Genomic DNA, 25,670 nt, shown 5'->3' with positions numbered 1-25,670 from the left:
ATATAGTCAATGTAAGAAACTGTTTATATTTGGTTGAAAATTCTTGTTCCAGATTTTATAGATTAAAAATAGATTTATTTATTATCTGCTGATAATATTACAAATTTACGACCTCATTAGGTTTAATGGTTTATACACAAAGGGTTAAATCCAAGACCTATATTTTTCGTTACATGCCGATTTGCCCAGTGTCTCCAATTTCCACTTTCCTTCTTCTGACAGAATTGATCCAGCGTTTCGAATTTTCATTTGCATTTGCATCGCGAGGCTCATATATTTCGCTATCAGAAAATGAGTCAGTCATTGTTGTATCTGCAACAACTGCAAGCTTGTGGAGCAAATCTACAACACCGTGAGCTGAGTCTATGACATAGCGAGCTTTTGTGCGAGCTTGTCCAATGGCTGCAGAGAAGTAATTCTCTTTCTTGAGGTCGAGACCGTTCGGTGACTTGGACGACAAGATTTTTGATTCGAAGAATGTGTAAATGTCTTCGTCCTGCAACATATATAGACCCATTTGCATAATAAAAAAAAAAGCCAAACGGATAAAATCTATAAGTCTGATTAGTATACGTAATAATATATTCTTTACCTTCTCCAAGAAGTAACCACTACAAAAGACAAAATCAATCGGTGTGGTCATAGATTTTCTGTGCACTATTTCTCCCAAAATACGACCAATTGCTGCCCCCTAAGAAACAATGAAAGAATATACAAGGCTTGAAATAACAATTTCAGTAAATATATATATCGAGTTTTGCATATATAAGAAGAAAATAAGAAATGATCAGAAGCATTTAATTTACCTTAGTCTCACCAATGGCATGGACTTCAACAGAATGGTTTCCTCGAACAACATCAACTGATGCATTAGAGATTGGTCCTGCCCATAGGTATTGTAACAAGTCTCTTGCTTGTGCTCTCCCAAATTCAACATCTTACAAAAAGAGTCAAGAAAATGGAAATTTTAACAAAAAGATAAAAGTGTCTGGAATTCAAGAAACTAATCCAAATCACCTGCATATTCATAATTCCATACGAGCGAAGTCTCGCTTGCTTCGAAGTACGATCTTGGAGTTCGATCAGTGAAATACTTAAAAACATTCTACGTTATACAAAACAATCAAATCCATAAAAGATATAAAGGAAAGATTAACAAGTTTGTCTAGTTTTTACAGAAATTACTAACCTTTACACCATCGACCCAATCAAGGTTCACGTTTTGAGGCATATTTGTCACCCATTCTCCAGTTGTCTGCTTTTCGAACATTCCATTTTCCGCAGCCAGCCATATATTAGACTCTCCAAAATTCTGAATTTTAAGTACCAGCACATGAGTTACAAAATAGATGTATAAATCTTATATAATAAAGACACTGATGATACCTTGTTTAATATGTTTTTGCCACTTCTACTCAATACAACTACTGTTGTTTTTGGATCATTGCACAATGCTTTCAGTGTTCCTTTTAGCTCTGGGTTTAGTTTAAGATCCATTTCCTTAGTTCCACTATTCATTGGCTCTGCGAGTGTTCCAAAGAAACCCTGAAACATATTTGAAATTGTTTATTAATTAAAATTTAGTAAACATGCAAAAACATAAAAGTCTAGATAAGATTCAGAAAGTCTCCCAAGCTAGCTAGCTTAATTACCAATATTATTAGTCTATTGTTAGATTGCGAATATTGTTGAATCACATCTTGTTCTGGAAGTTGAAGTGGGATTTTCCTCATTTGCATCTCGGATTCAGGAATAATGCCATTGAGTTCACTACGTAGAGATTAAAAACAAAACTTGGCATAAATGAGCTCTTACTTAAGAGACTTAAATGTTTTGAAGAAAATAAAAGGTTTACCTCATGAAATCTAATCCCCATTTTTCAGCAGAATGAGTACACACATACTGAAAATTAGATCTGTGTCTTGTTTCTCTTTCTTCAGCTGGCATATTTAGAGCTTCTTTAATGGCAGAAGAAACTTCTGTAACATCCCAAGGATTCACAATAAGAGCTCCAACACCAAGAGACTGGCCAGCACCTGCAAACTGTATAATTACATATGTAAAGTCAATAACCTAAATTATCATTATAAAATGTTATGTTAAGTTGTTAACATAAAAAAAATGCAATTGTTTTTGTTACCTCACTGAGAACAAGAACCCCCTTTTTGGCTTCTTGACAAGCAACAAATTCATAACTAACAAGATTCATTCCATCTCTCAAAGATGTTACAAGCATTACATCTAAAGTAGAGAAAAAAAAAGATCATCATCATCAAACAAGTTATAGAAAGAACTATAACCAACTCACTAATCATCATATGTAATGAAGGAAATTAGTTACCTGCAATTGCGTATATTGCACATAAGTAGTTGAAGTCAACAGAACAATCCTAGCAGAGAAGATGAGGGAAAAATCTATCAAGAAACTATGAAGATAGTATATTTAACTTATGACAACATGAGTTATATAGATAGAGAAATCAAACAAACCAGATGATGGATTGGAAGAGAAGAGACAGAACCAAAACGACCGTTTATGCGACCAACGAGTCCATGGACTTGGCTTTTGAGCTTTCGATCTGTATGCAAACACAATCTCATAAAACTGATGATAAATCCTATATAAAATAAGAAGCATAAGAGTATATAAAGTTTTTTTACATTCAGGGACATCATTTCTTGTTGGCACTGCAATTTGCACTAGCACAACTTTATCACGCCAATATGGATTTTCTTCTAGAAACTTCTCAAATGCAAGATACTTTTGTGGGATCCCTTTGATCATATCAAGACGATCAACACCTAATATCACCTGTCAACACCAAAAAATATCATGTAAAAATATCTTCTTTTTAACTAAGCATCAAACTAAAAGGTTGTGAGAGAAATGTTGGTACCTTTTTGCCAGCAAACTTCTCTTGAAGCTCATTCATTTGCTGTGTGACTTCAGGGAGCTTACATGTTCTTATAAACCGATCAGGATCTATTCCAATGGGAAACTGAAAATAAAAAACAGAGAAATATTTGTGGTTATTATATAATGATTTAGGTTACAGAGAAATGTTAAGCTAAGATGTTGAAGTCATACAACAGCTACTCGAGTGACTCTGCCTTGATACACAACTCCTTCATGTGTTCCTTCAACTCCAAGAATTCGAGTGCATGTACTCAAGAAATGTCTTGCAAAATCATATGTATGGAAGCTGGAAAAAAACAATACATAAATTTAAACCTTTTTTGATATCCAAATCAGATGATTCCTAACCATATATGAAACTGTTAAGAGTTTGAGTTTTACCCAAGTAAATCAGCTGCAAGAATCGCACGAAGAAGCTCTGACCGCGAGGGCAATGTTTTGTAGACCTCAGAAGAAGGAAATGGTGAATGGAGAAACCATCCAACTTTGATTTTGTTGTTGTACTCTTTAAGGTATTGAGGAAGAAACATGAGATGATAGTCATGACACCAAACAATATCTCCTTCTTCATAGTTGTCTATTATGACATCAAGAAACATTCGATTTGCTTTCTTGTATGCATCATATTGTGTTTCGAAAGTTTGGTTTGTGTCATGCTGATCTTCTTGTGGAAGTCCCATGTGATGAAGAATTGGCCACAAGATACCATTGCAATAACCATTGTAGTACTGATCAAAAACCCCATTAAGGAACACAGGGATACACTTCTGCAAATACAAAGAACATGTTTGATATAAGAAAAACTTGAATTACGTACTAGACATGTAAATATTTAAATGTTTTCATTTCAAAATTAATCAACAATGAGAAGAATGATCTATAACTCTCTTTTTTTTTCCTTTTTTTTTTCTTCTTTTTTTCCTTCTTTTTTCTTCTTTTTTCTTCTTTTTTTTTCTTTTTTTTCTTTTTTTTCTTCTTTTTTTCCTTTTTTTCCAGAATGATCTATAACTCTTATGTACGAGATTATATGCATCTATACGATTCCTTTTAACATAAGATTCCTAACCGCTAATCTTTCAATATACACATGGACATGTTGGGATCAAATTCGTACCATTTCGGCTAGAGATTCAGTGAGTGCATTTTTTTCAATTTCATCATGCACATCAACTCCGGGCCATCCAACCCATTTGGTATCAAATTGAGATGTTATACCTTCAAAACCATAACAGTAAAACATTATAGTCTTTACTAAAATCATTGTTATTATTATTGTTGTCTCATGACTCACCTAGAAGACCACTGACTAAACCACCAGGACTCATTTCCAGAGACCAAGAATTTTCCCCGGTCCTCTTTGCAGAAACCGGAAGCCTGTTAGCCACCACAAGCAATCTTGGCCTTTCACCACGTGCATCATCATAATCCATCATCTTCTTTCAAATTAATTAACGATCTGCACAATATTTTCAAAGTAAGTCAGGCTATGTATGGACGCAATGAAGATATAAATAAAGCATTTTGCTCTATATATGATGTCGAGAAACAAAGAAGGTCACAACTTTTTCTGTAGTTGATAAACTTATGTTGTTTTTCTTCCTTTTTTTCTATGAAAAATACAAAACAAGCAGTGTGGAAAACGGATGCAAAGTAAAAAAGTATAAACGGTTACTTGAATTCTGACAAGAAGCGATTAATTAACTAGCATTTTTATTTTAAAACAACTATAACGCTGATGAACTTTTGTTGAAACAAAGATAAAAACCTATAAACTCTTTTTTTTATTTGATGAAAAGGTGATCTGGTAAGATTAATTGAATAAATGTATGAAAATGAGAATATAAAAGTATGTCATTAAATTTAATGATCACTTCTTTGTTTGATGAAAGTTGATATGGTCGGATTTAAAAAATTGGTTTACAAAGATTGCAATGTATGTAGTTTGTTTACCAAAAAATTATCAACAATGAGATTGAGAGTGTTAGAATATTGTTCTTGTCTTCCTCAAAATTTATAGGAAGTCTAAGATTCAACTTTGGGGGGTTGAATATTCTTTAGTTAAGAGTTTCTAATCTATTCTTGCACACATGTCATTGGAAGATATTAATTTACCTTTCAATCTTTTTTTATCTTGTTCATCTTTTTCTAATATGTACACGTATATTTTTGGTTTTTAATTACTAGTATCTTAGACATAATGTTGGGATAAAATTTCCAACTGTGCAAAAGGATAATGTCATCTATAATTTTCTAATAACAAAATTTTACATATTCGAAAAACTTATTTGAATTTCTATTGATTGTTACATTCTGAATTCACATATTATTTATTTGGTAATATTTAATAGAGAAATTCTGAAGTTTTATTCAAAACAACCACTGGCTTATTGACAGCTTTGTTTTTTAAGTCATATAGTTTTTAATTCATATATTCAAATTGTAATTCATATATATTATTATTTTCCCTATAACTGGAGCTTCTTTAAGATTCATTCTTAATTTTAACAATCTGGCACCAATCTATAAAAACATATGTCAGTTTATCTATTGGCTCATCAATATGTGTTATCTTTCAATATGATCTTAATTAATAAGTAATTTGCTTTTGATCGTTTGGCAATAAATCACTAATATTGTAAACACATGTCAGTTTATCTATAAAGTTTTCTCATACTGATCATATTTCCAACAATGACTCTTATTCACTAATACATGTAGAATCTCTAAACTATTTGTCAATTTAATTATATAGTTCATAATACTTTATATCTTTCTGCCAAGTTTGTTTTGGGCCTAACACCAAAAAGTTTCACGTTTTGGCCCAATAAAAACAACTCACGTTGTGACCCAATAAAAACAATTCACGTTGTGGCCCAATAAAAATATTCACGTTCTTTAAAGAAAAACATAAATTGGAATTGTTGTTCTTACTAAAACCTTTGTGACAACAATTGAGGTTTTCCGGAGGAACAGCCATTGACTCTCTCGATAACTGTATCCGTGTTCTTGTTAGAAGATGGAATTGGACCCAGATGATGTTTTCAGAGATGAAGACGAAGACCCAGAAAACGATTTCTTTCAGGTTTTTGACCTTAATTTCTTCTTGGACTTTTAAGTCAAAGCCAAAAAAAAATGAAACCCTGATTTATATTGGTTAGTGATGAATCTGTTGGTGTTGCAGGAAAAAGAGGCTTCCAAAGAATTTGTAGTCTATCTAATTGATGCTTCTCCCAAAATGTTCTGCTCTACTTGCCCCTCTGTGAGTGTATACATGCAAATAATCAAATCAAGTTTTATTTTTGATTCTTTAGAATCCTTACCAAAATGTTTTAAATGTTTCCCAAAATGTTTGAATTTGTATCATACTGTTGTTTGACAGGAGGAAGAGGACAAACAAGAAAGTCATTTTCACATTGCTGTTAGTTGCATTGCTCAGTCACTCAAGGCTCATATTATCAATCGGTCAAATGATGAAATAGCTATATGTTTCTTTAACACTGTAAGTTTCTGGATGAAACGTGTTGTATTGTTTTCTTTCTTTTTTGGGGTCTTTACTTCTTTGTTTGCTAATAATTTTGTTGTCACTGGCAGCGTGAAAAGAAGAATCTTCAGGATCTAAATGGTGTTTATGTCTTTAATGTTCCAGAGAGGGATAGTATTGACCGTCCAACAGCGAGGCTGATTAAAGAATTCGATCTCATAGAAGGTAGATGTGCTTGACTAACGTTGTATCTAACTTTTTTGTTATGCTCGAGTACATAATTCTTTGTTAACTTAAAGAGTTTCGAATCCCTTTCTTAGTAATCACTTAGTAAGAAAAGACATTACATGTTATTATAAAATCTAGATTGGTTTAGCAAGAGTTTAGCGCCTGAGATCTCAATGGTAGTTTCTCAGGCTGAATCAAAGATTAAAGAGTGGAGTAGTGTGCTGAAAGAGAGTTATTTACTTTGTTGTTTCGGGTGCAGAATCATTTGATAAGGAAATTGGCAGTCAAACTGGTATTGTCTCAGATTCTCGGGAGAATTCCCTTTATAGTGCTCTCTGGGTTGCACAAGCACTACTGCGCAAAGGGTATAACAATCTTATTTCAGTTATGAATTTGGTGCTAAGTTTGTGATATGTGTTATAATTTGGTCTGTCATCTGATCCCTGTGTTGGTAATATTCTGTAACAAAAACATATTTAGATCTTTAAAGACAGCAGATAAACGCATGTTTCTATTCACTAATGAAGATGATCCTTTTGGGAGTATGAGGATCTCTGTTAAAGAGGATATGACGAGGACGACGTTGCAGAGAGCTAAGGTAGTTTAGCTTCAACCCTTACTTAGATATGATTTACAATGAAATCTATCTAAATAAGCTTATTGGTAATCAAATTATAGAATAACTAATGGTTTACTTTTTATTGCGTTTTGGTGATTCCTTAAGGATGCACAAGACCTTGGCATCTCAATCGAGCTTCTACCACTCAGTCAACCTGATAAGCAATTCAATATAACTCTCTTCTACAAGGTTAATCTCTTAACAATCTACTTCTTGTGTTGACCTTACAAACCTGGGGCTTTATAGGCAATTTCTCTTAATTTTCTATTTCCATGATTTTTTGTCAACATATTTCCAGGATCTAATTGGATTAAACAGTGATGAACTTACGGAGTTCATGCCATCAGTTGGACAGAAGTATGTTCTTTCATTCTTTATTGCCTGTTGGAATCCCTTATATGTCTTTGTCATTCCGTTGCTAATAGTATCATAGTACTACACTCAGACAAAGCCGTGATGGTTTTTTGAGAAGTTTCCAGACTTCAAAATACCACTTTGTAAATGTTATCTTTAATTTGAATAGGGATTTATAGGAATTCACATTTAGTTCTACTTTTTACTGAAATGTAACTATTTCAGATTAGAGGACATGAAGGACCAACTGAAGAAGCGTGTACTTGCCAAGAGAATAGCAAAAAGAATTACGTTTGTGATCTGTGATGGCTTGTCTATTGAACTGAATGGTTATGCTTTACTCCGTCCGGCTATTCCTGGCAGCATAACCTGGCTTGACTCTACAACTAATCTTCCTGTGAAGGTAATTTTACAGGAAAGCTCCTTTAGTTGAATTGAAATTTTGTGCCTTTACTCGTCTTTTGTTCTTTTGACTTCCATTACAAGTGTGGACCTTTGTTTTCAGATCAAATCTGTCCTTTTTTATATATTATGAATCAAGAATATTCCTTGACATCTATGTTTTGGTGTTATATAAGATCTATGTTTCCTAGATGTATGAGGTTTTAAGCACCTTGTGTGGGCTTGTCTGCAGGTGGAAAGATCATATATCTGTACGGACACTGGAGCTATAATGCAAGATCCTATACAACGGATTCAGCCTTACAAAAAGTAAGCCTCGGAATAACACCCTGATTTATTTCTGGTTTCCTCTAAGCATAGAAGCAATGGTTGTTTTCTGTTAGTTATTTTATGTCTAGACGTTTTATATCCTTACAAAAATAAATTCAATAGGAAGAAACTACAGCCTCAGAAATGTGAATCTCTTCTTGGCTGTCATGAAGTTTAAAATTCATTCTACTCGATAACGGAAATGTTTTTGAGCCCTTACTCTTTCTTGTCCAGTAGAATTGACTTTAATTTTTTGTTCTCCTTTCTAGTCAGAATATCATGTTTACTGTGGAAGAGCTATCCCAAGTAAAAAGAATCTCAACTGGACACTTAAGACTGCTGGGGTTCAAGCCACTTAGTTGCCTCAAAGATTATCACAATTTGAAGCCTTCTACATTTCTCTATCCAAGTGATAAGGTTACCCGTTTCTCATTTAAGTGATGGCTGCTGCTAATTTTGTTGTAGTTTGTTTATAATTTTTGGAACTTAGAAAAGCAAAGACTTTCACTTTGGTGCTAAATAGTTTACTCAAATTTGGACGTTCTCTTAGTTATAGAGCTTCATGACCTTATATAGCTTTGTTTATAATCTTTGTTGTTTCGTACCATCATTATTTCAGTTCTTCTATGCACTTTCCAAAATGGTGTCCTATCAGTAGGGAGCTTCAGATATCTACCATACTTTATAATTTTAAGCTTCAGAGTTATATATCTTAACATTTTGCTGAGAAGTTTTGAAGCAAGTGACTTGAATACATGTTTTTTCCTCATTGATCTTGTAAAGCAGTTGTGTCATGGAATCTCTTACTTTTGACAGCTAATTGATGCAGGAAGTTATAGGGAGCACTCGTGCATTCATTGCCTTGCATAGATCCATGATACAGCTTGAACGGTAAGCATATTTGATACATAATTTCTGGATTTTAGACAGACTATTACACTGTAGCACTTGCTGTGATATACTAACCATATAATTACTGCATTTCCTCTTGTGGTGTAGTTTTGCTGTTGCATTTTATGGCGGTACTACACCTCCGAGATTGGTTGCTCTTGTTGCTCAGGTGAGAGAACTCTATAAAGACCTTTCTTCCACATAAGTATATTCCATCTTGATTTTAAACTTTATTTCCTTTTTGTTTTGTGCGTTGTTAAACAAGTTACTCAAATGTCTTTTTCTTAAACCCAAACAGGATGAAATCGAGAGTGATGGTGGTCAAGTGGAGCCACCAGGGATAAACATGATATATCTTCCATATGCTAATGATATTAGAGATATCGACGAGGCAAGAAAGAATTGCTTTTGAAAAGCTACTTGGTTCCAACGTTATTAATGTTTGTTAAATTTTGACTAGTTGGTGGAATTTTGGCAGTTGCATTCAAAACCAGGTGTAGCTGCTCCTCGCGCATCAGATGATCAGCTTAAAAAAGCATCAGCTCTAATGCGACGTCTAGAGTTAAAAGACTTTTCGGTTTGCCAATTTGCTAATCCCGGTAAGTTCAACTCTCTATTAGTTGTACTGAGCTCCTGATCCGTAAACTGTTCATATATAGAATCTGAAGTCGCTCTTTGTTGCAGCTTTGCAGAGACACTATGCTATCTTACAAGCCATTGCACTGGATGAAAACGAGCTTCGTGAAACCAGAGATGAAACACTTCCTGACGAAGAAGGAATGAACAGGTTTTCAACAAACTTTCATATTCTCCTTTTTAACATTCCATCTTATAAAGCAAAAGAAAAAGAAAAAATGTTGGGAACTTATCGAGTGAGCTCTATTTCTCGTTCTTGCAGACCTGCAGTTGTAAAAGCAATAGAACAATTTAAGCAGTCGATTTATGGCGATGACCCTGATGAAGAAAGTGACTCAGGGGCAAAGGAGAAATCAAAAAAGCGAAAAGCCGGTGACGCAGATGATGGAAAATATGACTATATAGAGCTTGCAAAAACCGGAAAGGTGAAAGCAAAATTCTAAGCATTAATTTAGATTTCTGCTTAATGATTTCATCTTTTTGTTTCATTGCTTTTTAGATCTCTACGTTTAAATAAGCTATCTTCATGTTCTGTTTTCTTTGTTTAGCTGAAGGACTTGACTGTGGTCGAACTGAAGACATATCTGACTGCCAACAATCTCCTCGTCAGCGGGAAGAAAGAAGTTCTGATCAATCGGATTCTGACTCACATTGGTAAATAACTTTAACCGTGAGTTATATAACTCCTGCTAGAGAAGCTACGTTTTAGTTTTATTGAAAAGCTTGTCTGTTTTTGATGGGAACTGGACCCATTTATCTTCCGGGTCATTGTTCATCGTTTTGCCTCAGCTACAAAGGGTTTTAGATTTAACTGTAATGGTCTCTTTTGGGTAATCACTAATTTGTGATCTTGGCTCTAACTTTATGGTGGAGTTTATATTTGACGAATTCCATAAGGTTCTTTATAATTCTCCATAGGTTATAAAAAAAAGTCTTATGAATCTTGAACAACAAGATAGAAACAAGAGATAACAATTTGTGGTATGAGCGTAGTTTTATTGATCATAGGTTCTTTTTTTATGGAAAAATTATAAAGGAACTTTTGGACCTTTGTAATCCATTTCACTTCTCACATATGTTCTCATATACACAAGATAACATATCCAAACAATAACTAAATTAAACACAACATGATTCCTTAGAATGCATACACAAGCGAGCTTTTCTCGTTCTTCGTAGTCTTTTGTTGAATTTCTCTATTTGGTTGGGATCAAATTTGAAGGATCCCTGAGAACGTATTTAGGCAATTCATACTTGGAACCTGCAAAAGTTAAACATCTCAACTACTTTGCACAAAATCAACCAAAACCAAACCTTGTGGAAGAATAAGACTAATACCTTTCTCGTCGTAACAAATGGTGAGGTCAGTGTTCTGAACAATCACACCGGCACTCTCAAGTATCGTTTGCGCAAGCGATAAATCATCCTCTTCTGCTGCAGCTCGTAACGCATCCCATATCTCTGTTTACATATGTATATACATTGAAATACAAACACTTTTGACTCTTGACATAATTATTTATATGTGATGATCACCTTTCTTGCCTCCATAGTGAGGAGCTGTGTCCCAGAACTCCTCTCGCATCTGTGTGAGCTCATCTCTTGATATCGGTTGAGGATGTTTCCATGTTTTTGGTCTTCGAATCTTCTCCTTTTTCCCTACAAACACACAATCAAATCACAGTCCACAGAGATACTCTCAGCAGTAAGAATAATCATGAAGAAGAAAACATTAGATCAGATGTGTGTGGGTCATTTCTTGACTCTCATTTGATGAGAGAGAGAGTACCCTCTGCTATGGTTCTCGAGCTAGAACAACCCATTATTTGTCTTCCTTAGTAGACGATAACAACAAACGAACATTACAAAATTTACAAAGCAGAGTAAACAGAGCAGATAGAGAGATAGAGAGAGATTAAGTTTACAAGATTTGTAAATACCTATTAACTAGAAAGAGAGATATTTTTTGTATGATGGTGAGAGACAAAGGTTTGCGTTATCTCGTGAATCACAAGGTTGCTCTTTTTTTTCTTCTTTTTTGCTCTCCATAATGTTTGGTCTGTTCAAAGTGAGATACTCGTGAGCCACAAAGATGTGGTAGTTTGGAATTTCATCATCTAACTATTTATGGTTAAAGATAAAAACATACGTAACGATACAATTATTTTTATAGATTTATTCATACTAAATATATCTAACATATGTAACAGCCGATATCTCAAATCCAAATCGTGGAGTGTTTGCTAGAAAAGCTTCTTATATATGAATCCGAAATAGTTATTTTTCATTATATACCACAAATCATATATACGAAAAGAGGCTAACTCTCTCCAACAACTTGACACATCAGCACATAAGAGCTTGCCACCTAAACTTCATAAAATAAGTAATACATAATTAGTAATTAATTCAACATAAAGAATATAATTAATCAGAACTTGAACCATCACTTTTTCTACATTTTTTAATTCAATATATCCTCTTTAATTTCGAGATCCACTTAAGTGGCTAAAAATCCAAACATGCTACATATATTACTTGCCTAAAAATTAGACGATTATTATGAAAGAAACTAAATGAATATGCAGATTAAATATATCTAAGCTTTTCGAGATTTATGCTAAGAAAACAAATAATTTGAAAGATGTTTGAGGAGCCATCCTTATAACTAAAACGTAAGATATAAGATTATAACAAGAACTTAACTAAACTTTTCAAGAACATCAAGTTGAATAAGCTTAGATTGAATATGCAGAGACATGGTTAATAAAGACATGGTATATTTATAGTGTAAGAAATAAATTTTCTAAAATTTCACCGTCTCACAATTTACATTTATAACCAAAAACAAAGATATATAAATTAAAAAAAAACTGAGAATTTAAAACAACAATAAAAAAGAACTCAAGCACATTCGTTTTTCAAATGAACTAATATAGTTGGACTTTTTAAAAACAATTACAAATCATATTTATGTTTCAAAACCGATGCATTCAACTTTACTTTATATGAACAAACATTATATAAAACAATTTGTAAATAATAATACATACACCCGCACTACGTGCGGGTACTCATCTAATTGTTTTAATTGGAAACTCACGCTGTTTCAAGAGCGACTACTTGCAACAAGCCAGTTTTGTATTTTTGGGCTTTTAGCTTGAAAATTTTGGGCTTATAAGCCTGTAAGGCCCGTAACTATCCGCTTCTATCAACCGTGCCGTTTCATACGGAGTGCAAAATCATAAGTTTTAGTTTTACTTTATTTTGTGGTAATGTCAAATAAAGATGGCCAATGTCTTAGTTAACACTTAACAACTCTACCAGGTAAAGTGAAGTGAACTTCGATACATCATTGTCAAAGAATATGAAGCGAAAATAATGGATTTTGTTCTATAACAACGACGCACCAATGGTATAAAAAATTGGTACAATTCATTTGCTGATAATGAAATTAACGTGGTTCACAAGTTTCAAACGAATCTATAATAGTGCAAATTTACCAAGATTTATGTAGACTAATGTATGATAATGACCCATTGAACGATTTAAACTTTAGCTTTGGGTTTTGGAAGCAAAACATTTTATAAATGACTTTTTCAACAGTTTTCATGATTTTGAGATTGTAACCACATTCATCTGACAGCAGAATTCATGCTTTGATATAACATTAGCGTGTCATGTAATATTTATCTAAACCTACTAGTTTTGGGTTATATAACTCGACAATATGATTTTAAAATTTTCTTGAGTTAAATTCAAAGTAAGGATTTCCATTTTCAACACTTTTATGTGACATGACGTTACATATGGAAAGTCATAGGAATATCCCAATTTTTTTTTTAATTATTATTAGAAGTAAAATTTTAATAGAAATATTTGTGTCTAGGATTTTCACTACAGTCTATTAGATAATATTCATATCTTTGATTATATCAATCATTAGTCTATTTATCTATAGTCATATATTCACATTTACTTTGATTGTAATACCCTAGATATCTCTCTTTGTATATAAGCTCATCTCTGTATTATAATAAAATCATCACTTCTATAATCATGGAATCAGAGCAATAAAGCTCCTAGACCTAAATTTTTCTTCTTACTCGTCTTTTCTCTCGCAGCCGTCCAATGGCAAACACAAACACCATTCGTGATAATGATCATTATGAATATATTCTAATACAGTCTATATATATTATATTGTATACATTTAACTATATATAAACAAAAACAAAAAAAAACTACTTGAAGTTAGTAATTATTATCACTTGACAAACAAAAAAACACTACTTAAAGATATACACATGCATTGAATGTGTATAACAAGCGGCTCCATCTTACTACTAGTTGGTTAGTTAAACTTATTAAGAAAATACAAAAAAGGAAAGTGAGGAAAGAGCTTCTTGGCAAAAAGTAAGTCCTTAAATAGTATAATCCCTGAGATGAGCAATAATGGTGTTCCTTATATTATTGCATGTCTATTTTCTCTTTTCTTTTTTCTTCTTCTTCTTCTTCTCTTTAGTCGAAACCCTGAATCTATTCAATTTCACTAAACAAAAATGTCAACTGGAGAGAGGAAGACGTCTCTTACGTAAACAGACATAATTATTGTCAAATCATCAACTTTTTCTACGAAGATGTCAAAACGAAGCTTTTGAATTATTGTTTACTTTCTAAGTTACAGGCTTTATATGTAGCTTTCTTCATGAAGAATATGATTTACGTACGCAACCTTTTTACATTGTATCGATTATGGTGGGCACCAATCGTACGTTCATGTTTATATTTGTGTAAAAATCGTATGATGTAATTTGTCCCTTTGAGTCTATAGTATTCTTTGGACACCGTGTGAACTACAATTGGGCAACTATTAATAGCCTTATATTATTTATACCCACAAATGAATTTTTTTACCAAATTAAGAATGTAGTTCTTCTAAATACACACTATCGAAAATAAAACGAGGATTTAATCAAATTTTCTGATACTTTGAGAATATAATTTTTTTAATTATAAAAGAAAGTGTACACATGAACTCAATCTCTTTAATGCAAGAAAAAAAATTGATATGACAAAAATAGTTTTGATAACTTCGGTTTTTCTAAGCGATAATTGACAAATAAGTCATAAGAATATCATTTAAACTAAGTTTTCTCTAAATACATAATATTTTCAAACGGACAAAAGCTGTATGTCGTTACATATAGAGATCTGCAATATTCGACAACATATATAATTGAATAAATGATAAATCAAAGTGTAGAATAGTGGTTTTTTATTACTCAATAACGGATCGGATCACACACAAACATATCTATATCAATTATATATGAAGACACACATACACAAACATTCTTGAGAAGACTTACGAACGGTATATGATATCATTGTGAATAGAATTCGACAACATGTCAACATATATGAAGTGAAAAGACGACAATCAATTAATGTGCCTAATGACCCACGCCGGGGCTAGGGACTGATTCTAGTCGACGGTATATCTCCGGCGAGTTTTCTGGTACCATACGCTGGTCGGTATCATCCGGAGGAGAAGTGTGACCCTTGTCGCTTGGACCCGAAGGTGGTACATTGCCCTTGGGTAGGGCACTAAGAAACAAACCCTTGCTTGTGCCGTAAGGGACTAGAACTTTTCTAGCTTGAGAAGATTGCAAGACAAAACCAACAATCAAAATGAGTAAGCAAATCATCGAAATGGAGATCCTTGGACGAGCCATTACCTGATTGATTTTGTTGTATAATTTTAGATATTAATTAATTAGTTATGAAGCAAGAAATTTTTAGTTTATTTTTTGGGATTTGGTTGTGTTTCTGTGAGTGAATACTTTGATAGAGTGGATATATATAGAGAGAACAGGAGATGGATGAGGTCAATGGAAATTTATTTGGGTTAGGTACAAATGAACTAAATTGGTGAGTTCGTATATATAAAGTGTTTATGTTTGTAATTGATGGATCAATGCATATATGTAGGTGTTTTTTTCTTTCTTTTTTGACAAAGTGTATGTTATAATTCCAAGCAGCAGACAAAAACACTTTCACGTTACATGCTTTTCATTGCTTATCTGAATATGATAATTTAACAATAATATCAAAATAGCAGAATTGAGTTTTATACAACATAAATGTCATATAAAATATATATGTATATCTTCTTTTTGGTTTTTGTTTTGTCTTTACTTTGATCACCACTATAAAACGGTATATAAAATAATTAGTTGTTTGTATTCAGTTAAATATTTTGTTTGTTAGGTGGTAAAAAAAAAAAAAAAATTGTTCAATGTCTTGCTAAGTTGCTGACTGAGATGTTCCATAAGAGACGATAAAAGTTGATGAAGTGATCTCGATGACTACTTATTTAGCAAAATATAAATATCGATGACCACTTATTTCTATGGCTCATTATCAGTGTGGTTCAATACTATTGTATGAGTGCTTTGTTGAAAGCATTGCTTTCTGTTGTTTTGGAGTTTTGTGTGTTTTACTGTTTATAGCAAAATTTTATCCGTGGCACACAATTATATGCTTTAAACATATTACTTTTCATACCTCTTGTTCTCTATTATTGAAGTTTTTTTTTTTTGGTCAAAGTTCTCTATTATTGAAGTTCTAGTAAAAATATAAACCCAAAATTAATGATACATCAGAATTTGGTTGAATATATATGTATCATAGATTTAGCATTATTATCTTCCATTATAAGGAGGTACAACTACACGAACCATATACCACACGAGTCCGTATTAATAAAAATGACAAATGTAATTACACTATAAGAACAATAACTACAACTATTATCAGAAATTAAAACAAACAAAAAAGTCAAAAATATATAACTACAGTACATCCTCCGTGGGAAGATTGAAAAGTAAATCATAGAGCAAACAATCTCGTAATTAGTTAATCATATCTTTGATTATATTATAACCAACAGATTTCTTCTCAGTCATCATCTATAACTTCTGCATTGTATGATAAAAAAAAAATCGAAGAGTACTATATTATAAACACAGATCTGTTGAAAACGTATGTCTGATTTTACCCAGAGTTGAAAAAAAAAGATGAAAAATTCAGAGTCAAACAAAGAATCACGAAAGAGTACTGAGCAAGGAACGACGATCAGATCACCCTACTCTGCTTAGGGTTTGTGAGTCTTGATCACGTATTTCACGTGAATGCGGCTATTTAAAGGTCAACTGAGAAGGTTAATTTAACTTGAAAATCCAAATTCTATAATAACCAAGATTTACGTAAAAACAAAAAATATATCGTCCCAATAAAAATAAATAAAAGAATATCATATCATCGTCCCAATAAAAATAAGATATTTTTATCTAATAGCACATCTGGTTTTAATGTTTTATCATTCTTAATTCTTATAACACCAACAGAGAGTAGAAACCCTGCTCTGTAGATCATCATCGGATACAAAACTGGATTTATCGGAGACGATAGACCTCACAAGCTGGCTCAATTAATCCATGACAACTTGACTACTCGTAGAGCTTCTTGGAATCGCTTTGATTTCGTCGATGATGTTACAGAAACAGGCACTTACTGTCAGTTTCTTGAGAGCTGCACCATTTTCTACAAAGTACTTTGTTAATTTTCTCTTACTTGATGTCTCCCTTCCTTTTGCCTGTTTACAACAAACGGTGTCTTGAGGTGAACAAAGTCAAGAGATGATATGAAACATCGTTGCACAGATGAAAGATCCATCTGCTTTTTGTCTGGAAAACAATCAAATTCCTGAGAACATATATAACCGAGTGAAGTGTGAGTTTTTGCTATTAAAAATGACACGCAGTGTGATTTACATGAGGGCAGATGCAAATGAAACTCACCATCACGAGTGAGTGTAGATTCGGGAAGCTCTCAAGGAAGGTTGGCAACATTTCCCACCAAGTTTGAAATCTGATAGTTGGTTAATCAAATCTTTATATCACTTACAGATTTCTTCTCTGACGTCATCTATGAATTCTGAAATTTAAAATCTAAATCGAAGACACACGTCTTTTGAAGACGTATGATTTAATTACCCGGAGTTGAAAAAATAAAAATAAACACGAAAGAGTATTTACCAAGGAACAATTTAGGGTTTCTGATTCTGCCGAAGAGGAAAACAGTAAACATTGTAGACGTCAAAAGAAAAATGGAAACCCTAGATTGTCTGTTGTCGTCTACTATGTCCGAAGAGGAAAAATGCTCAAATTTGAGACAACATTATTACATACCAAAGCCTTAGACCAAATCATTCAAAATTCAAAACCGCTCAAAGCCAAAATTAGTCTTTCTCTCAGCAGAAAGGTCAGAAACCATCAGCACAAGAAAACATAGACATGGGCTTGTATGTTCCAAATGTTCTCAAGCGAACAACAACTTCACATTTGTTAGATCGTCTTGGAAATGTAAAGAGCTTGCTGAGCATCACATGATCACGTTGATCCTCTATATGATCTAAGCATAGAGTAAATTTCTTGAGCACTGTTGAATTCTCCATAAAATAACTCCATAGTTTCTTCATATCCGCCACCTCTCTTGCTTTTACCTCAACAAACTCAAGCGATGATAAAACACATTGGGGCACATCTGAAAAATTTATTCCCCAGTTATAATCTCGAAACCCCTGCAAATTAAAGTAGAGAAACAAAAGAAGACAAGTTTAGTATATCCAATATTTTCAGAATATGAGTTTCAATTAGTTAGTTGATTAAACAGAACAAATACATACCATGACGAGAGATTTTAAATTCTGACAGCTCTCGAGAAAGATTAGTAAAGATTCCCAAGATCCGACCGCCATGTCCTTGACGCTCAATACAGAAAGTTTATGAAATTTTGGTAGTGATTTCGATTTCGAGAAGTGACGATAATCCTACAAAAGGAGAATGCATGTTACAACTTTTCACATTCAAAAGAAAAAGAAAAAAACGCTTATATAGATAGTTAGAGAGAATCAAGATAGATAGTTTACCTGAAGAATGTCAAAGGAGATAGTCAAATCTCTGACACAAGAGATGAGTTTAAGAATACTAAGCAAGGTTTCACCAAAATAAGCCACATCATCAAGATTCAACATGACAATGGAACTCAAATCATTTATAACGATTCTTTGAATAAACTGACGGTTCAGCTTTAGATACTTGAGCTTTGGGGTTTGCATTACAACTTGTGTTTTCAGATAGCCAGTTTCATTATTGGTTAGACAGAAGCTCAATAGAGACTGAGATGAGACTTTAGCTCCATACATCTTGTCCATAGTTAGGGTTTCTAGGGCTGGGCAGACTGAGACCAGCTTCTCCATATCCAAACTGTCAACAAAGTTGATTTTTTGTAGATCCATGATCTTAAGACAAGGCAGAGAAACTGAATCCGGCGATTTAGGCAAGTTTGCACGATGGAGCTTCAAGAATACCAATCTCTCACATGATGTATAAATAGTTGGAGGTATCTCAACTCTATCATATACATACCTTCTATTACTACCAACATCTAAATGTTGAATTTTATGTTTAATCACATTGTTCATCATCATCGACGTCATGTTTCGACAATTGTGACCATATCCAACATACCTTAGCTTAACTCTTTGTAAGAACATAAACCTTTCGAGAAAATCGAACTTATCATAATTTTTGGAGCCATTGATCACCAAATCCAACCCAGGCAAAGATTGCCAAACATATCTCCATCTGCGACATATAAGGCTAGTCTTGACCACCTCCTCCGTGGGAAGATTGAAAAATATCTCACAAAGCAAAGAATCTGGTAACTGGTTAATTATATTATGACCAACACGTTTCTCCTCAAACGTCATCTATAACTTCTGCGTTATATCAAACAATAATCACGAAGGAGAACTGAACAAGGAACGACGATCCGATCACTCGACTCTGCAAAGGGTTTCTGAGTCTTGATCACGTCAATACGTGAATGCGGCTATTTAAGGTTAATTTAAGTTTTAGGTAAATCCGAATCTTATAATGACCGAGATTTACGTAACAAAAAAGATGTAACTTTACTTTTATGATTTTATCCAACATTGAAAAGAAAAAAAAAAAAAAAAAAAAGGAAATTCATAGATACCATCTGGTTTTACAACTCCAACAGAGAGTGTTAATATATAGTAGGTAAAGAAACCTCTTCTGTAAGAAGAGACTAATCCACCAACATGTTACAAAAAAAACAAGCCTTGATTTATCTGTAGATCATCGGATTGGATACAAAACTGGATTTATGAGAGACGGCCTCGTAAGGTGGCTCAATTAATCCATGACAACTTGACAACTCGTAGAGCTTCTTGGAATCGCTTTGATTTCGTCGATGATGTTACAGAAACTCGCACTTACTGTCAGTTTCTTGAGAGCTGCACCATTCTCTAGAAAGTACTTTGCTAATTTCCTCTTACTTGATGTTCCTGTGAGCGGTCTCCCTTCCTTTTGCATGTTAACAACGTATGGAGTCTTCAAATGAACAAACTCAAGAGATGATAGGAAACATTGTGGCACATATGAAAGATCAATCTGCTCTGTGTCTGGAAAGCAATCAAATTCCTGATAATATATAACCGAGGGAAGTTTGAGTTTTTGTTATCAAAAATCTTAATGTGATTTACATGAGGGTAGAAGAAGCAAATGAAAACTCACCATGACGAGTGAGTGTAGATTTGGGAAGCTCTCAAGGAAGGTTGGCAACATTTCCCACCAAGTATCTTCGAAGTAAGCATGCAAGCGAGACAAGTTAGAGAATTGAGGTAGTTGTTCCATTTTGCAGTAATCATGAATAACCTATGCAGCCAAAAAAACAAACAAACATGGGTTCACTGAGAAAATGTGATAAAGCCATAAAGGAAGTGTATAAGCTTAATGTTATTGAATCGAGCATATATATACCTGTAGAGTATCAGAAGATATGACCATTTCGCTGACCGTAGATAACCCAGTGAGGAATTTACCTAGCATAGCTATCTTGGAAGAATCATCTGGTTCCAATGGATCATTATATTCGACATTAAAGATAACATCGATATCTACCTTTGCAAAGGGGCCAATGTTGTGTATTATGAAGCTGTCAGATCGATGATCACAAAGATTCATATACTCAAGTCTTGGAGCATCGATTGTAACAACATGATTTTGACTTTCGTAGCGCTCAGAATCTATCTTGAAGCTTTTTAAAGACTGGGAACGCACACACACAACTTCAAGAGAATCATTGGGATCACGAACTATGGTTAACTCTTCCAAAACTGGACAACCTGATATTAGAATCTCCAGAGTCGAATCAGCATCGTACTTGACCATATCAAGATGCATAATCTTGACACAAGGCAGCGAAACAGATTCCGGATGATCCAAGGCTACGCGGTAGAGCTGTAAGTTCACCAATCTTTCACATGAATAGAGAGATAAAGGCATCTTAACTAACTCGTCATCATCATCCACCTCATTATGAACATTAAAATGACAAACTCTACGCTTAATCACAGCATTGATCCAAGACTTGAAACGAGAAGCATCGTGCTCATTAACCTCATAGATCAACTTGAATCTCTCCAAGTGTTGCTCATTTTCAGAACCCAGAAACCTATTTACGAAACTCACAAAAACATCATCATCTGGGAAGTTATTGGAATCCAAATCCAATACAGGAACATGTAACCAGAGATTTCTCCATCGTTTTGATAAAACGCTTGTGCAAACCGATTCTTTTGTGGAGAGATCTGAGAGAATCTGACATAACAAGGAATCAGGTAAATTGCTTATCCTATCGGAGTTCCTTTGCTTCTCTTTAACAGAGGTTTCATCATCCATGTCGTTTCCTTAAACTCTGAACTATATAGTTTGAGACTGAATCATGTAAATAACAAACTGAAGAATCACGAATCTGTTAGCTAAAAAAGTCAACTCATAAACTCCAGAAAGAATCAAACGATACTGAAATTACCTGTAGTACTTAAGTATTATTTATTCCCAAAGAGATAACGGCGAGAGAGGAAGAATAAGACGAAAGCACCGTCAATTTTCCGGGAAAAGGGAACATAGATCGTCTCGCTTGCTTGTTGACATCTTTGACATCTCTAAGATGCAGACAATAATAGTCAACTCAGGACATTAATCACGTAGTTTTTTTTTACTATCTTTAATATTTACATTGATTACAAATTTTAGCTAGAAAAATAATGTATGTCATGGCGTGAGTCAATTAATAATATAACCAAAGAGAAGTTAAGTTTTTGAGATATGAAATTACATTATTACTAAAAGTTAAAACGTCCTATTTCAAGAAAAAGTTTGTGTTTATATTGTTGTACTTCCCACTTTATTAGAGCTAACTAATCTAGTGATCTTATGGTGATTTAATGATCAAATTTTTAGTCTTCACCCTGCTAATACAGCGAAAACCTGTAAAAAGTAAAAACCTTTTGATATAACAACAGTCACACACGCGCCCAATAGATCAACGGACCAGATCTCGATTACAGTTACAGACTGTCTTGTCACAAGCCGTCACTTTAACACATACACCAATTTCTTCTCAGCGTTATTTCAAATCTCAGTTTACACCTTCACACTGCTGCGTCTCTCTCTCTCTCTCTCTTTCTTTCTCAGATTAATCGCTGAGAAGAAGCAACCACCTGGAGACGGCGGAGATGGCAGGGTACAGAGTGGAAGATGACTACGATTACCTCTTCAAAGTTGTTCTTATAGGCGATTCTGGAGTTGGCAAATCCAATCTCCTTTCCAGATTCACTAAAAACGAGTTCAATCTAGAGTCTAAATCCACCATTGGCGTCGAATTCGCCACTCGTACCTTAAAAGTCGATGGCAAAGTCGTTAAAGCTCAGATTTGGGACACTGCTGGTCAGGAGAGGTTCGTTTTTCGTCTTCCTCGTCTCTTCATTTCGTTCTTCGTCTCTTATTTGTATGTAAAATCGGCCTTCATGCTAGATCTTGGTATTTCACATTGAGTTTCGTGGCGTATTTTCGATTTATTCCTGGGTCAATTGGTCTCGAGTACATTGCAAATAGAAGCCACTGTCCCGGAGATCACTCTAAGCTCCTTTGCTTCCATACTTAGGTTCTCGATCTAGCAGTGGCTTTAAACGAGTTTCCATAGATCTATCGTTTTGGTGACTTTGATAGCGGACACTAGCTTTTTGATTCGTTTGTTTGACTTAATTTGAATTTATGTTACTGTGTTGGAATTGAGCTCTTTAGCCCAATCTATATGTTCTATCAAACAGTTTTGGAGTGAATGGGAGCTTAACATGAAGCTGATCTTATCTTCTCTAGGTCTAGGTTGGTGAGTGGTGACTATTCAATGTGTGATTCATTCACTGGCTTATGTGCTTGTTTTTAGTTTTTTGGTTGTGAATGTGTTCTGTGTTCAGCAGCCTTTTACTAGAGAGTCTCTCCGTTGACTTTTGTACTCAAATATTGCTCGTTTGTCTGAAGTTGACTGCATTTGACCACCATTGACGGATGGAATCTTGAGGTAGCTAATAATGTAGATTAAAAAAAGTGCCCTTCTTCTGAAATAAGTCTTTGGGTTTTGACTCAATATGACCATGATTGCTTTGATGGAATCTGAATTGGATGGATGAACAAGAGCATGCGATTTTTTCTGGTTAATGATCACTAGAATCACGAACACTTGCATAGACTATTGTTAGAATGCTACAAAGGACTTGCTCTGTTTGCTAGTTGAGTTGCCTCCATTGAGACGATTGTTTTACTTCCTTCTTTGACCTACCAATTTAATTATCACTTTTGGCAAAACATAAAAAGCTTATAAGAATTTTCTTCTCTGACACCTTTTGTTCTGTCAACCACTGATTCTCGCCACAATTTGAAGACTCACTTTTGCTTCTCGTCTCAGGTACCGTGCCATCACTAGTGCATATTACCGTGGAGCCGTGGGTGCACTCCTAGTATATGATGTAACTCGCCGTGCAACATTTGAGAACGTAGATCGGTGGTTAAAGGAGCTCAAGAACCACACAGATCCAAACATTGTAGTGATGCTGGTTGGTAACAAATCTGATCTCCGCCACTTGCTAGCTGTTCCTACAGAAGACGGGAAGTCCTATGCGGAACAAGAATCGCTCTGCTTCATGGAAACATCTGCCCTTGAAGCTACCAATGTGGAGGACGCATTTGCAGAGGTGTTGACACAAATTTATCGCATCACAAGCAAGAAGCAAGTGGAAGCTGGTGAAGATGGGAACGCCTCTGTCCCGAAAGGTGAGAAAATCGAAGTTAAAAACGATGTCTCTGCGCTGAAGAAACTCGGGTGCTGCTCAAATTGAAGCCTTTTTTTGTTTTCACTGTTGAGAGAGAATTATAACCCCCATGGTCCATTGTTTGATTATGTCCTTGTTTTGTAACACTATCGACATTTGTATGAGTTTTAGACCATACACTACATAATGTTTATTTAACTTTATTTCAAGAATTGTTGGTGAACCAGGCTCAATATGCATCAGTTAAGCAGAGGAATCTGGATCTAAAATGCCGACGTTCATCTTCGATAGTTGGATCGTCGCTCTCCTTGTCCTCCAGTTTTGATTCTAATTTCCTCTGTCTTTGTAATCTTCAAAATCCAAAACCACAACTTCAGAACCGGGTCGGGTTGCGTTATGTTGTCGGGTTTAGGTCTCATTTTGTCACTAAACTGCAAACGACGCCGTTCCTTTAGAGAAGAAGAAGAAGATAGGAGCGAGCGAGCGAGCGAGCGATTAGAAGAAGAAATGATGGAGGAAGGACCACCAGCTCCAAAGATGCTTCGAATGGTCTACTTCGTCGGCGCCGGATGTAAGTTCGCTTTATGCTGCTTCATATTTTTTTCTATTTTGATCTCGATTGAATCCAACATTCCAATAAAATATAAAATATTTCGCAGTTCTATGTACATTCGCGATCAATAAGTGGCGTGAGATGGAGAGAAACTCGCTTCTGAAACAGGAGCAGGAGAAGAATCAACAAGGAGATGTTGGTTTATTGCCTAGAGATTCGGTTCAGAAAGCTATGAAATGATGATCACTCTCTTCTTCATCTTTTCTTGTAATTTTGTTTTGATCTTGTGATTTTAGTATCGTTGACCTAAAGTTTGCATCTTTTTTTAATGAACCCTAGAAATCTGATACTCGTACTCATTGGTTTCTGGCTTTGTGCTTAATTTAAAGATTGCTGCTTTCTGAACTCAATTTGATCAAAGGGTTTCAATAAGTCACTGCTTAAAATCTCTTACGGGTTTAGCATTTTCGAGCATTTTAATGCAATTCCCGACCGTGGATGTAATCAACAACAATCACCATTACCAAATCCAAGTGAGTGAGTTCCGGTTGATCGATTACCAATTATCTGGAGAAATCGTTCAGGCACCGGTCGTGAGATCTGCTCGTCTTCTTCGTCTTTTCAAACAGCCCAATGAACCCAATTCCATAGGGCCCATTAACCCTCTAATGGGGGAAATGCCTAATTTGATTGCAATTTTAGTACTCTCCACTACTTGTTCTGCAGCATTTGTTCCATTTTAGCCCCACTACTTTTGCGTATAAACCATATATACCTTAAATATATATCATCTCACCTTGCTTGGCCTCACTAAAATTTGAAGAACGTCATAGCGTTTGGTATGTAAATATTTACATACTTTCTACAGTTTGTACTCACCTAGTTATATGAAACAAGATTCGTATATATACCTCACAAGAATTCCATCAACTAAGGCTCATTCTATAATACACTTGATCTAGATATTGATAAAAACAAAATAGTGGATTATAGTAACTCTGTCAATAAAAATTG

General features: G+C 34.4%; 9 protein-coding genes across 13 annotated transcripts; 3 read left to right on the top strand and 6 right to left on the bottom strand.

The window, feature by feature from the left end:
* Nucleotides 1-47: 47 nt before the first annotated feature.
* TPS2 (trehalose-6-phosphate synthase) lies at nucleotides 48-4,458 on the bottom strand. 2 transcript variants are annotated; one of them, NM_101559.2, is made up of 17 exons: nucleotides 4,209-4,458; nucleotides 4,032-4,132; nucleotides 3,299-3,684; nucleotides 3,089-3,203; nucleotides 2,898-2,999; nucleotides 2,662-2,812; nucleotides 2,491-2,579; nucleotides 2,342-2,390; nucleotides 2,141-2,241; nucleotides 1,856-2,043; nucleotides 1,653-1,770; nucleotides 1,387-1,545; nucleotides 1,190-1,312; nucleotides 1,018-1,105; nucleotides 807-937; nucleotides 593-691; nucleotides 48-496 (listed from the first exon to the last, which is right to left on the bottom strand). In NM_101559.2, the coding sequence occupies exons 1-17, from the start codon at nucleotides 4,348-4,350 to the stop codon at nucleotides 170-172; spliced, it is 2,469 nt and encodes an 822-aa protein (NP_173142.2). In that variant the 5' UTR covers nucleotides 4,351-4,458; the 3' UTR covers nucleotides 48-169. The 2 variants fall into 2 exon arrangements, with proteins under 2 accessions (NP_173142.2, NP_001321461.1); NM_001332273.1 differs by lacking the exons at nucleotides 48-496; nucleotides 1,018-1,105 and having other exon boundaries at nucleotides 599-691.
* Nucleotides 4,459-5,846: 1,388 nt separating this feature from the next.
* On the top strand, nucleotides 5,847-10,891 carry KU70 (ATP-dependent DNA helicase 2 subunit Ku70-like protein). The gene is made up of 18 exons (NM_101558.4): nucleotides 5,847-5,999; nucleotides 6,099-6,176; nucleotides 6,297-6,416; nucleotides 6,509-6,623; nucleotides 6,886-6,991; nucleotides 7,107-7,224; nucleotides 7,351-7,434; nucleotides 7,544-7,602; nucleotides 7,825-8,002; nucleotides 8,234-8,310; nucleotides 8,580-8,727; nucleotides 9,140-9,201; nucleotides 9,310-9,370; nucleotides 9,500-9,592; nucleotides 9,680-9,800; nucleotides 9,886-9,988; nucleotides 10,100-10,262; nucleotides 10,386-10,891. The coding sequence occupies exons 1-18, from the start codon at nucleotides 5,934-5,936 to the stop codon at nucleotides 10,497-10,499; spliced, it is 1,866 nt and encodes a 621-aa protein (NP_564012.1). The 5' UTR covers nucleotides 5,847-5,933; the 3' UTR covers nucleotides 10,500-10,891.
* Nucleotides 10,771-11,917, bottom strand: AT1G16960 (Ubiquitin domain-containing protein). Its single transcript, NM_101557.3, has 4 exons — nucleotides 11,627-11,917; nucleotides 11,374-11,496; nucleotides 11,176-11,298; nucleotides 10,771-11,098 (listed from the first exon to the last, which is right to left on the bottom strand). Exons 1-4 carry the CDS (start codon nucleotides 11,658-11,660, stop codon nucleotides 11,034-11,036), a joined length of 345 nt encoding a protein of 114 aa, NP_173140.1. The 5' UTR covers nucleotides 11,661-11,917; the 3' UTR covers nucleotides 10,771-11,033.
* A 3,074-nt stretch (nucleotides 11,918-14,991) lies between these two features.
* On the bottom strand, nucleotides 14,992-15,779 carry AT1G16950 (uncharacterized protein). The gene has a single exon (NM_101556.4). The coding sequence runs from the start codon at nucleotides 15,573-15,575 to the stop codon at nucleotides 15,294-15,296; it is 282 nt and encodes a 93-aa protein (NP_173139.1). The 5' UTR covers nucleotides 15,576-15,779; the 3' UTR covers nucleotides 14,992-15,293.
* A 1,681-nt stretch (nucleotides 15,780-17,460) lies between these two features.
* On the bottom strand, nucleotides 17,461-17,753 carry AT1G16945 (F-box/FBD/LRR protein; the record flags this gene model as incomplete). The annotated part of the gene is made up of 2 exons (NM_001332272.1): nucleotides 17,461-17,607; nucleotides 17,703-17,753. 2 exons carry the CDS (start codon nucleotides 17,751-17,753, stop codon nucleotides 17,461-17,463), a joined length of 198 nt encoding a protein of 65 aa, NP_001321236.1.
* A 413-nt stretch (nucleotides 17,754-18,166) lies between these two features.
* AT1G16940 (F-box/RNI-like/FBD-like domains-containing protein) lies at nucleotides 18,167-19,675 on the bottom strand (the record flags this gene model as incomplete). Its single annotated transcript, NM_101555.1, has 3 exons — nucleotides 18,167-18,484; nucleotides 18,590-18,733; nucleotides 18,833-19,675. The coding sequence occupies 3 exons, from the start codon at nucleotides 19,673-19,675 to the stop codon at nucleotides 18,167-18,169; spliced, it is 1,305 nt and encodes a 434-aa protein (NP_173138.1).
* A 230-nt stretch (nucleotides 19,676-19,905) lies between these two features.
* AT1G16930 (F-box/RNI-like/FBD-like domains-containing protein) lies at nucleotides 19,906-21,979 on the bottom strand. 3 transcript variants are annotated; one of them, NM_001332270.1, is made up of 4 exons: nucleotides 21,805-21,979; nucleotides 20,751-21,728; nucleotides 20,505-20,645; nucleotides 19,906-20,411 (listed from the first exon to the last, which is right to left on the bottom strand). In NM_001332270.1, exons 2-4 carry the CDS (start codon nucleotides 21,669-21,671, stop codon nucleotides 20,124-20,126), a joined length of 1,350 nt encoding a protein of 449 aa, NP_001322751.1. In that variant the 5' UTR covers nucleotides 21,672-21,728; nucleotides 21,805-21,979; the 3' UTR covers nucleotides 19,906-20,123. The 3 variants fall into 3 exon arrangements, with proteins under 3 accessions (NP_001322751.1, NP_001322750.1, NP_173137.1); NM_001332271.1 differs by having other exon boundaries at nucleotides 20,751-21,707; NM_101554.2 differs by having other exon boundaries at nucleotides 20,751-21,979.
* Nucleotides 21,980-22,345: 366 nt separating this feature from the next.
* RABA1b (RAB GTPase homolog A1B) lies at nucleotides 22,346-24,508 on the top strand. The gene is made up of 2 exons (NM_101553.3): nucleotides 22,346-22,731; nucleotides 23,740-24,508. Exons 1-2 carry the CDS (start codon nucleotides 22,511-22,513, stop codon nucleotides 24,167-24,169), a joined length of 651 nt encoding a protein of 216 aa, NP_173136.1. The 5' UTR covers nucleotides 22,346-22,510; the 3' UTR covers nucleotides 24,170-24,508.
* AT1G16916 (uncharacterized protein) lies at nucleotides 24,329-25,101 on the top strand. Of its 2 annotated transcripts, none has more exons than NM_001332269.1 (2): nucleotides 24,329-24,674; nucleotides 24,763-25,101. In NM_001332269.1, the coding sequence occupies exons 1-2, from the start codon at nucleotides 24,500-24,502 to the stop codon at nucleotides 24,894-24,896; spliced, it is 309 nt and encodes a 102-aa protein (NP_001322650.1). In that variant the 5' UTR covers nucleotides 24,329-24,499; the 3' UTR covers nucleotides 24,897-25,101. The 2 variants fall into 2 exon arrangements, with proteins under 2 accessions (NP_001322650.1, NP_001117299.1); NM_001123827.2 differs by having other exon boundaries at nucleotides 24,503-24,674; nucleotides 24,763-25,098.
* Nucleotides 25,102-25,670: the final 569 nt, after the last annotated feature.

The sequence above is a fragment of the Arabidopsis thaliana genome, assembly GCF_000001735.4.
Source record: "Arabidopsis thaliana chromosome 1 sequence".
NCBI classification, from domain to species: Eukaryota; Viridiplantae; Streptophyta; class Magnoliopsida; order Brassicales; family Brassicaceae; genus Arabidopsis; species Arabidopsis thaliana.
The sequence above is the reverse complement of the archived record's forward strand: the minus strand, read 5'-3'. Positions and strand labels throughout refer to the sequence as shown.

Bases quoted from the DNA above. Each gene is read 5' to 3' on its own strand.
- TPS2 (NM_101559.2), bottom strand. From the start codon at position 4,350: ATGATGGATTATGATGATGCACGTGGTGAAAGGCCAAGATTGCTTGTG. The intron at 1,546-1,652 runs GTAATTAAGCTA...AATATGTTTCAG, and splicing joins ACAATAGACTAATAATATTG to GGTTTCTTTGGAACACTCGC. The intron at 938-1,017 runs GTGATTTGGATT...TCTTTTTGTAAG, and splicing joins ATGGAATTATGAATATGCAG to ATGTTGAATTTGGGAGAGCA.
- KU70 (NM_101558.4), top strand. From the start codon at position 5,934: ATGGAATTGGACCCAGATGATGTTTTCAGAGATGAAGACGAAGACCCA. The intron at 7,225-7,350 runs GTAGTTTAGCTT...TGATTCCTTAAG, and splicing joins CGACGTTGCAGAGAGCTAAG to GATGCACAAGACCTTGGCAT. The intron at 9,801-9,885 runs GTAAGTTCAACT...TCTTTGTTGCAG, and splicing joins TTGCCAATTTGCTAATCCCG to CTTTGCAGAGACACTATGCT.
- AT1G16960 (NM_101557.3), bottom strand. From the start codon at position 11,660: ATGGGTTGTTCTAGCTCGAGAACCATAGCAGAGG. The intron at 11,497-11,626 runs GTACTCTCTCTC...GTGTGTTTGTAG, and splicing joins CTCGAGAACCATAGCAGAGG to GGAAAAAGGAGAAGATTCGA. The intron at 11,099-11,175 runs GTATTAGTCTTA...TAACTTTTGCAG, and splicing joins CATTTGTTACGACGAGAAAG to GTTCCAAGTATGAATTGCCT.
- AT1G16950 (NM_101556.4), bottom strand. From the start codon at position 15,575: ATGGCTCGTCCAAGGATCTCCATTTCGATGATTTGCTTACTCATTTTG.
- AT1G16930 (NM_101554.2), bottom strand. From the start codon at position 21,671: ATGGATGATGAAACCTCTGTTAAAGAGAAGCAAAGGAACTCCGATAGG. The intron at 20,646-20,750 runs GTATATATATGC...TTGGCTGCATAG, and splicing joins TATCTTCTGATACTCTACAG to GTTATTCATGATTACTGCAA. The intron at 20,412-20,504 runs GTGAGTTTTCAT...ATATATTATCAG, and splicing joins ATCTACACTCACTCGTCATG to GAATTTGATTGCTTTCCAGA.
- RABA1b (NM_101553.3), top strand. From the start codon at position 22,511: ATGGCAGGGTACAGAGTGGAAGATGACTACGATTACCTCTTCAAAGTT. The intron at 22,732-23,739 runs GTTCGTTTTTCG...TTCTCGTCTCAG, and splicing joins GACACTGCTGGTCAGGAGAG to GTACCGTGCCATCACTAGTG.
- AT1G16916 (NM_001332269.1), top strand. From the start codon at position 24,500: ATGTTGTCGGGTTTAGGTCTCATTTTGTCACTAAACTGCAAACGACGC. The intron at 24,675-24,762 runs GTAAGTTCGCTT...AATATTTCGCAG, and splicing joins CTACTTCGTCGGCGCCGGAT to TTCTATGTACATTCGCGATC.